General features: G+C 25.9%; 1 protein-coding gene across 1 annotated transcript; it reads left to right on the top strand.

Moving 5' to 3' along the window:
* Nucleotides 1-2,480: 2,480 nt before the first annotated feature.
* LOC112598347 lies at nucleotides 2,481-9,377 on the top strand. Its single transcript, XM_025344772.1, has 4 exons — nucleotides 2,481-2,587; nucleotides 3,918-3,984; nucleotides 7,977-8,272; nucleotides 8,983-9,377. Exons 2-4 carry the CDS (start codon nucleotides 3,960-3,962, stop codon nucleotides 9,202-9,204), a joined length of 543 nt encoding a protein of 180 aa, XP_025200557.1. The 5' UTR covers nucleotides 2,481-2,587; nucleotides 3,918-3,959; the 3' UTR covers nucleotides 9,205-9,377.
* Nucleotides 9,378-11,516: the final 2,139 nt, after the last annotated feature.

The raw sequence follows: 11,516 nt of genomic DNA, 5'->3' as shown, positions 1-11,516 counted from the left end.
TTAACAAATATAAAAAATTCAAATTATAAAGACACATTTTGTTCCTAAACTTTGAATTAACTAGAATTAATTTCATACAAAATGTTATATTTCTTAAATAATAAATACAGAAAGCATATTAGTCTTCAATATGAATTATACATTATATCAAACCAAGACCTTGAGACTAAAGATCATAAAGTTAAAAATACTTTTAATTCGTCTATAACGAGTAATTTTTTACATATTCCTTATAGACATAAGGTTTTAATGTTTAGATTTGAGAGTATTATTTTAAACATATAGGTTAAAAATTATTCCTTTTTTTTTCAAGTAATTTAAAAAAAAAAATATATATCATTTATAATTATAAATGCTAATAAATTTTGTACTAGTTTTCTATTTTGAAGTAATCTAGTGAAAAATTTTTGTTTATTAGTTAAAGCATTACGTAATAATAAATTAATATATATATTTAAAATATTATAAATAGCAATACTTATGTGAAATATTTTTATTCTATTTTTTTTTTAATTTGTTCATTATTACGTTATACGATTACTAAAAACGCGACATGATTATAGAATTATCTTTGGGTTTTGATGTACGAAACCTTAGTCGCAGATATTTGCAAAATGATATAAATTTTAGAAAAAACTATAACTTTTACAAAATTAAATGTATTTATTTATGTATCAAAATACATTATTAAAGGTTTGATGTTATAAATATTAATATTTTCGTGGACGAAGTGGCAATACATCTAAATAGTTGATATAACACAATAATATTATACGAGCATTTTGAAAGCAACGAAACTGTTGAAAATAATCAAAAATTCAAAAATAATGACCATATAGTAAGTGTATAATATATCTTAATACTTATATACTAAATACTAATGTTATTAATAATAATAAAAATAATTGCAAATATTAAGATTACCTTAAATTTATCTATGTATAAGTTTCTAATTTAGTCATCTTACTTGCAAGCATAAACACGATGGTTGTACGGTTACAGAAAAATCGCTATTTTTAATTAAAACTACAAGTTATATAAAATTGCGTAATAGCTAAATGTAAACATATTATAAGGAAAGTAACATAATACTGTCTTATGAATTATGGATATCGTACTATACCGTACAAGAGGACGATATAAACCAACTTTTTTGTACAACGTCTACCTACTCTATTCGTCTCAACACAATTGGATTATAAATGGATTGAAATAAAATTTAGAGTTATTATCAATTAACCCAACAGGGAATATCTTGATAAAAATGTAATCGTTGATATGAATACATGACGTAAAACATTAAATATAATATAATTGTTATGAATATGAAAGTACTATCGAATTAGTTCTAATATTTAAAAATTAACGATTAATGTTAAAACACTTTCAATATAATCTATTATAATATAATGAATCGAGTAGTTAACAGTCTTCTGTAGTTGGTCTATAGCTAAAAATTATTATTTCCCTGCAATGATGTAGAGAGCGCGCGTGCTTAAGTACCAATAAAAATATATGTATCACGGTGACCACACATCACATATTATTATTAACAATTTGTTTTTATTTTAATTGAAATCCAATAAAAAAATATAAATATTCTTAAGACGAAAATCTACAAATCTAATTGTTTCTCAAGACACTTTCGATACGGATCACAGCTAAATTTGTAAATCTTTGTCGAGATCTTTGCACGCCGCATAATTTTTCTCGGACAAGCGCAGTAGGCACAGACTATACGAGATTTACTTTATTGGTAGTATCTATTATAGTAGGCATAATACGCATGCAATAATAATTATGCTGGTTACGGTGCAGAATAAAAATTATATTAAAAATAAATCTCAAAAACAAACTATTTATCAAAATCGTGTTTTATCGATGGCAATAAGTATAGGTACAGCTGTATATACTTCAACCCTAGTCGAGAAAAATTAAGACTTTAAAATCGTAAAAATTAAGTATTTATCCAGAAAAATAATACAGTAAAAATTGGACCTATACTGCTAATGGATATTGGTATGATACATTATAACCACGCGTCTGATTGCGAACAGATATAATAATATAACAAGTTGCTTTTTACTGTATTTATGCACCGGCATAATTTTATAAAGTCCGCGTGTACCTATTTTTTTTTTTTTAGTAATATCATGATAAACTAAAACAAAAAAACAATGTTAATTTTTACTGCTATTATAAAAATATTATGTATGTGTTGTACACCTCTATATTATGTACTAATAATTTAACTACGCCTATACGCGGCTGTGCGGTTTTACAACGTTAAACATCGATATTCTCCATCACGTACCCACTTGACGGATATCGAGGTCCGACAAGGTTGTTCGCTCGGGGGGGTACCCCTATATCATGATGCACATGATATTATAATATTATATATTTGAAAAACACGATTTGTGTACACACGTGTGTGTACATTTTTTTTCCACGACAAGTGGGCACGTTGCCTCCCGCTGAAATTTCGCTCTTTAAATACGAACGCAAGTCCGGAGAAAACAGGTAGTTATTGGACATCAACAGTCGAGGAGTCTCATCACATCCACACTGCAAGTCGACATTTTCTGTGAGTTTTTATATACTTGATAAATCATAATATAATATTGCGACTTACGCCGGCCGTTTTCAGTGTATATACCTACTTATGTTCCCATACGTATATTTTATAATGATGTACGACAAAGTGTTGTACAATACAATAATTCGGATAGTTTTTTATTTCCGTCGCAGGAATACACACACACACACACACACACACACACACATATACGACACGATATATCTCGAATAATTAGGAAATCGCTATTGTAGGTCGGGCGCGTTATAGATATTACGTGTTATGCGTTGAAAAAAAAAAAAAAAAAAAAAAAAAAAAAAAAAAAAAAAACAATGAGGGGGCAAAAACCGTAACATTTAGAACATTGGCATATAAGCAAATACTACATTATATAGTATTACAACGGTAGACGTCAAAAACCTTAACAATTGAAACGTATTCCTGTGAATAGAAAAAATTTGCTTGCCCAGCGTTATTAAATAAAAGGAGCTGATTATTATTTTTATTATTACTATTTTGTTTTTATACATGTAAATATTTGAGACGTAAAATTCTGTTGGAACGATTCCGATTAACAAACTAATGACTATCGATGTGTCCAACGTAAACATAACGTGTACGAATTTTCAAAAAAATCCACAAACGTACAACAGTTCTATGTACGAGTGAATCATTCAAGCTCTTTATTTGAATATATATATATAAAATAATACGCAACTGCGTAAACTATAAAAAATTTGCAATTATTATTGACAATTAAATTGTATACGATGCACGTACATACATTGGGATGGTATATATAACATCAATTTATTCTAAAGACACATTTGGGGGAGGGGAAAAAACAAAATAGTCAACACACGATAATAATTCATGGTCAAATTATTTTCATTGATTAAAACACACTATTGGCGCGCGTCAGCACCCAACAAACGGAATACCGGAAACAAGATTCATCAAAATCCACTTTTAACCAAACGCGTTGTTTTGTCTCAATAATATTAATATTGAAATTCTTCGAGTAATCGAAATGCGTGGATAGACGCGTCCCGGAAAAATAAATTAATGACGGTTTTGAAAAGAACAATAATATATATATATATATACGTATATATAACATACGTTTATAATAAAAACGTGCGATTAAAAATGTATTACACTGAATAAGTATATTTTAATTAATCGTTTCGTCACCCGCAATAATATCGACTCGGAACTCCAACTGTAATCATACGAGTATAATAATTATGCGAACAATAAAGCATTTTGAAAAATTTCGTAAAACATGTTGGATGGTATTTATTAATATGCTATAATTATTATTTGTTTTTTTTTCCAGATCATTTCTTCATTGAACCGGAAGTCGATATACAAAATAATAATGAGGGGATACTTGACAATTATCGGTAACTATTTCATATAAATATTATTAAATATAATTTATAATAGCAAATAATGTTTGAAATAATTAATGAATATATAAAATATATATATTAATAGACGAATAAGATATTTAGGTAATAATAAACGATAAAAGCATAGACGTGGCTAGGATTTCAATCAGGGTGGCAACGGCTTAGCGAACTTTCGATTTTAACGTAAAGCTTACACATTCCCTCCTCCCTGCTCCACCATCGTTATGCATATGGATACAAGTATAAGAAAATGTACATCTAGCTTGTAACTATGTAGTAGATATTTTGAATTATTATATGGTAACCTTCACACTTACCTAACTCAATCGAATAATTAGTTTTTGTCTTAATTTATCGATTAAATATGATATCGTTTAATGATTAAATAAAATTATTTATTTTATATCTGATTATTACAAGTTCAATCATAGATAATTTCTACGACTTAATAAATATAATCAAATAGATAAATGTAAGACTATTTTAGATGATAAAAATATTATATGTACAAAGCCTTTTAAATTTTAGGTCCATTATGCGTCATTATAATAGTGGGTTAGGTTAATTTTAACTGAGTATTCTACAATAAAATTAATTTAACTCAGTATCATTAAATTAATTTTTAATGTTGGTTTATTTATTTATAATTAAAGAAACTAGTCCTTTTACATATTATAAAGTGTGTTACAGATAATGAGTATTTAATAAAATAAGAATAGGTACAATACATAAATAAAACCAGATATGAAAGAAAAAATATTATGTAATGTATGATATACAAATAAAGATTTAGTAATGATAAACAGTAAACAATAAACTATTAAGTATTATTATGTTCATTTGAAAATATGATTGACTTAGACCTAAAAATGTCGCGGTATGTATCAAAACAATATAATGTTAAGTATGAGATACGATAGAAACTAAACGTTAAAATGTATACGTGGTAATAATACTATAAAAAATTAAATTAATTTTATTACTAATTTCAGATTTGCAGAGTTTAATAAATATATTTATTTTTAACAACTGTTGTTGACTAACGAATTTTTAATATTAGTAATTACGTTTTAAATAGCATGCATTATAAATTGCGTTAATGCTGAAAGTATCTTTTAATATTGATTTGATGATTATTATATTATAATCTTGATAATAAATAATACAAATAAAGAATATTCACACGAGTATATAGTGTACAACTAAAAACCCTGATATTGCAAAAAATAATTTAAAATTAATATTATATGACTTTGCTTAAATACATTTTTTTTTTTTTTTTTTTTTTTTACTGTCTTTTTTTGTTTGTTTCTCTACGTTTATTAAAGAAAATATATTTTAACGTAAAAATAAGGGAAGAATAGTACTTTAAAATAGGCAAATCGTTATGCACTAGCTATAATATTTTTAAGATTTTTTTTTTTTTTAAATTATGACATTTTAATGGAAGTTCATATTATTTATCTTTACATTTTTATTGTAATAAAAAATAACATGTTATGATCATACGATATAATCGTGGTCGGATGTTAAGTAAGGGCTATTATAATATTTAAGGTAATATTTACATAACACTCATTAAGTAGGCGGGTAGACAAACAAAATATAATAATGGTAATTTAGGTATCTAAATAGAGTTTATTGTAATTAACATCGTAGAGTCAGTAACATTATATATCAAAGCAAATATTTTATTACAATAATAAAATTGTAATAAATAAAATATCGAATATCGAGTACCTATCAAGTTCGGCTCCACGGGTCATCTAGCCCCCTAGTCCGTATATAAAAGAAATGTATATTGTTGAAACAAATTTACAAAAATAAAATCATGTTATACCATTCGTTATTATTGACACGTATAAGGTGTGTAGTTAAGGGTATGTACCTATTGTCTATACTATAAAGTATTAATAAACTATAATAATATAAAATATACTATGGTATGATATTATTATAATTATAATGACTTAGTTTCTAATCAAGTCTATGTAGCTGCTCCTAGTACTTAAATCATAATATAATTTACTTAATAAACTTTACTATTACGTACATCTTATACTATAAATATTACAGAATGGGTTTCTCGAGAGGAATCTAACCTTCGCTTCCAAAACGATCATACTAATACACTCATAATTGTAGAAACTTAAAATAAATTCCTTAAAAATGTCTCGTATACAATATATAATTATGTCATAATTGGTTGATTTTATTTATTTGTGTTTTATTGTACTTAATTTAGAATTTAACAAGGTCAATTATTACGTAACGTCTTTAACTTTTCTAATACTTTTAAAAATGTATGTAATGCTATTGCCCCCTTCCTTCTACCCACGAAACGGGTATTACCATAATATTTCACATGAATTATTTAGTTACTATAACGTTAAAGTCTGCATCATAGAAATTCATTTTTTAACATCGTTTTTGGTATACATGGAAATAATGTGCGTCTGAACATTGTTAGAGATTGAATTCCAAAATTTTTATCGATAATATTTCAAAAACAAATTATTGCAAAATGTATTTATATTTATTTCTAAAACTTATATTAAATCTTATTCAATGAAAACGAAATAAATATCAAAAATAAGTGATTTAATATTTAATAATAAATATGTGACAACTGTCAATTGCTCTAAAAGTTGTTATGGAAATCATAGGTTTGCGCATATAAGTAACAATTTTGTATGTATATTATAATAAAACAAAAATAAGTTTTTATTAAGAACAATACATAAAAATACACTAAAATACATTAGATAATAATAAGACATCAAAGAGTTACATAAAAATGAAAGAATACGCGTGCACGTCATTATAATGGTATTGGCGAATAAATAACTGTTGTTTGAAGGGCAAAAACAACAAAAACTTTTTATAATAATAGTTTACTAAGAAATCAGCAATTATTATAAATTAAAATATTTCATCTAAATACTTCTCGTTATTTACGTGCAATGTTATGCTGTTCGCTTTATTAATAGGATAATAATATAATAATACGATTAATGTTAAACATTTAATAATTATTGGAATAATTGTTCATCCTAAAATCAAAAGATATTGTTCATTTTAGTAAGCAAACTTTATTAAAAATATATTCTCACGTATTTATTATTGATAGATTATGCAATACGAAATATGCTATTAAGTAATAATTAAAATCAATTAATTAGGTACAAATAATTAAATTATTATCATTATATCATCATACATTAAAAAAAAAAAATCATCTGTTGTCAAACGAGATCATTTCAGACACATAAAATAAAAAATACGAATAAATATCATAATATATACATTTATAAGACATTTTAAGTATCAAAACATACTTGCGTTCGCGACGTTCGCGTGTGATTATAATTATACATTATTATAATTTAATGAGGACATGACCATATAAATCATAATAATATGAATAAAAAGTTATATAAATGTGTTTTAATTTTATGTTTATCGATAGATAATCTTATAACATTTAGTTATTTATCATAACAGCTAGCTAGATTACGAATCAATCATTCGAGTAAAACGGTTTATAAATCAAAGTAAAATTATTATTATTCATATATTTTAATTGTTTTTTTTTCTTTTCTTTTTTAATGGCTTATTCTTACGCAAACCAAAAAAAAAAAAAAAAAAATGTGTTTCTACATTTTTCTAGTATTTTGTAACACATTTTATGTTTTACTCACTTAAAAGTCCTGAGCAAAATTTTTTCCCGACAATTCTCCAAACATCTATAAAACTATTTCCACAATGACCTCGTTCGAAACGTAATTTATTTAGGTACATACTAGGTATTAACTTTTGTATCGGTATTTACAATTTTTGCTACACGAATTACCTTAACGATGGTACTGTCTAAAATTACAATATTATGCTATAAATAATAATAATAATAATAATAATAATGACAAGCATATTAAATAATATTTACAAATCTAATCAAACCTATATTGCCTGCACTTTTGTAGGTTTGGTGTGTTTGCAAATACTGCGCGTAATGTCGATCAACCAATACCCAGAGAAAAAAGTACAAAATATTTGGTTGACGGACATGGACGACAGACAGTCCGCATCCAGGATCGAACGCAGTGATCAGTTCGAAACGGCCAGTGACGTTATAATGAAGGACGCAAGTGTGTACCCAAAGATTATTCGCCGTGGGTTCGCAGGAGAGGAATTTTTTTTGAAGGCATCGAAGTCGGTGCCCAGGATCGGTCGTAGGAATAACGATATTCAAGAATCACCCAAAAGATCTTTGAGTAAAGTGAGTATACTTACATAAACAATCGCGAGATCGAGACGATATTTGTATAGCTATCGTCACAGTTCTATCATCTGAACAATAATTATTAATAATAATAATATATATATATATATATATATATATATATATAGCTCTACGGCATTGTGAGTGTTCTCTTAAAATATTTCTATACATTACTCAAGCATAGGTTTGTTGTAACTTGCGAACAATGTTTATCGAAATCGTTAAAATTAATTTAAATCTTTTACCTATATTATGTTATAGTTCATAATACTATGTATAACTTAACGTATACATATTATGTAGAATATAACATCAGTGACACATAATAGTTTAAAAGCTATATTTATCTAAGCCAAAGTGTTCTATCGCACCAAGACTCGGTTAAAAAATAGATACTCGTAAATTACAATTTAATAGGTACAGGCAGTAATGTATCAGTGATTTATATTTTAAGTTTGATTTCTATGCTGAATAAAGTTACAATCGTTGCGTGTTTTCTATTATCGATATACATACTCTAACGCAGTGACGCATAGAAATGGACTAGGTCGAAAATATATATTAATTTGAATTTAATTATTAAATCGGTGTTGTAGCTTGTTATTTCTAAAAACAAAATTGTTTTTTTTTTTTTTTTTTTTTTTGTCACGTTGAATATAATTACGTATATAAAACCAGACATATTGACTAACGTTTTTATCATTCAGGATCAAGTGAACATGGTGGAATACTGGCCGTACTTACACCCAAGCGACATCAACGACTTGACTAGGAAACATGACTTCGATTTGCCGTACAACTGCCAACAACTGGACGCCAAAACCATTTTTTTGGTTGACATGTATAACTTCGTGTGCAACGATCAGTTCTATTGCTGTGCGCCGGCGAAGCGCTCCATAGCCAACTCTCCAAACGCGAATTCCTTGTGAAAATGCCAAGCACATATTATAACAACACTAAAATAATCCTAATAATGTGTAGTCAGACTTAGATATATGGGGAATGTTTTTTTGCTTATAATTATTATTATTATTCATGTTATTCGTCACTTATTTTGAGTGATTTTATTTACAGCTAATTGCAAAATAATTAACTGCCTGTATGGACGTCAAATGAAAATTATCTTTTACTTAATAAAAACTAATATATTAATCTATAATAGATATATATATATATATAAATATATATTTGTGCGTGTGTGTTTATTGTTCTCGAAATAAAATTCCAAAATTTTTCATCAATAAGACCTAACAACTTTTTCATTGAAAAAAAAAAAATGAAGAATCGCAATAATTGTATACGTATAATATAATATGGATGGATGATATTTTATCGTTGATACCATAACTTGAACAACTTGAATTATAATATAAATCAAGAAAGTTCGATAGAGTGAGTTTGCGTAGAATTCGACTGAGTATCAGAGAATAATTAAGACAATAATTGAAAATAAATTTCATGAGTGGTATAGGGAAGTTCAATATTTTAACAAAGAAACAGAATAATTCTTGTTAAAATTTCCAACATTTACATTTAAAATTGATATATTTTTTATAAGAGTTTCGGGAGATGAACTCCCTCTCCACAATTACGACCTTGAATATAGCTATATTAAATTATTGATAATTGGATGAAACGTGTGTGCGAAAACGCAACAGAAAATAGTTATTCTTTTGTACTGTAATAAATAATAATAGTAATGTACAAATGTTAAGCCGTTTACTGCAGTTAGAGAATAAGACTTTGAATATCGATAACATCAATAATCGCGTGTAGAAAAATAAAAAATATTGTGAAAAACGTTGGTGTTAATAGACACAGCGATTAAGCGTGCATCTCCGCTGCTTGCAGCAAAGTTTAATTCTACACTGCAAAATCTAATGCATTATTTAATATCACAGTGTAATCGACAATAAATCGTGATAATAGTTTTATTTTGTTCGATTTTGGCACTTTGAACTGAATAAAAAGTGGTAGTACGAATTAATCGATAACGTCCAATGTTCAAAAATAAATGAATAATAACAATCGTATTATTCTAAATAATTACACATTTTATATAAACTATAAGAACTTCGATAATTTTCGTCACTCTTGGGTAATTAAATTTTATTACAAATATTTAAAAGGATTTATAATAGTTGTTATAGGCAAATTGCACTGAGTTCATTGTCATTTATTGATATCATACCAACAAATAATTTCAAATTGCACTCATTTTAAATATTTCATATTTCATAAATTTAATTATTGATGAATAATAAAAATTATTATTCAATGGTTAGAAGAGGATTTTTTTGTTTTTAATATTAATTTGATAAGCTATAATTTAAAAGCAATATTATTAAAGTATATTCACTTTTCAATAAATAATGAACATTAATATAAAATGAGTAATTATTTAATATTTTCAAAGTCAATAAGTCGATACTACCTTCATAGTTATGATTTCAAAATAATAATATAAAATTATATATATATGCAATTTAATAAATATTTACACTTACTTTTAAATCAGGAATTAGTTATGTTGTGTAATAACGTAATCGTAATACTAAATCATACAAATAGTACGACATTCAAATTTCATGTATTCAACCAAAATGAATATTTATGAGTTCTACGGAATGAACGGATCGAGTGCAATTCGAAAATAATACCGATTTTTAACTTGAGTGCAATTCAAACATTTTGGTTTAGCCATTTAGGTATAAATAGTGTAGTTCGATAATTAAGTACTCATATGAACGATTGCGACAAAGTTATTTTCATGTATTATTAAATTGCATCTACAAATTTTTTTGGAGGCTCTTAAATTTATTACTATGTAAGCCAAAATTAATTTTTTGAATACTTAAAAAAAACATTAAAAGTTTATAGTGCATATTGTGTTTTTTTAATTCTAAAGGGATATTTTTTAATTTTAAAATTATGTAGAAAATTTCAACTTATGATTAATGATGATACAATTTAAACATTTGTAAATTAAAACACATAAAGGTAGATTAATTTTTACAACAATCATTGATATACGAAAAAAATTAATATTTTCATAAGATATGCAATACAATATAAACACACACAATTATTTCAATTTATTATACAATATACGTGTACATTGTAAATATATTAAAATTCTATAAAAATTCATTTTTTTTTTCAAATGTTTAACCCCAGCGATTCTATTGTTTGGTGTTTAATTTTGTATCACATATTCAACATACTCTGATATTTGTTATAA

The sequence above is a fragment of the Melanaphis sacchari genome, unplaced genomic scaffold (genome assembly GCF_002803265.2).
Source record: "Melanaphis sacchari strain LSU unplaced genomic scaffold, SCAv2.0 Contig47_pilon_pilon, whole genome shotgun sequence".
Lineage (NCBI taxonomy): Eukaryota > Metazoa > Arthropoda > Insecta > Hemiptera > Aphididae > Melanaphis > Melanaphis sacchari.
This window is presented reverse-complemented; position numbering and strand designations above follow the sequence as displayed.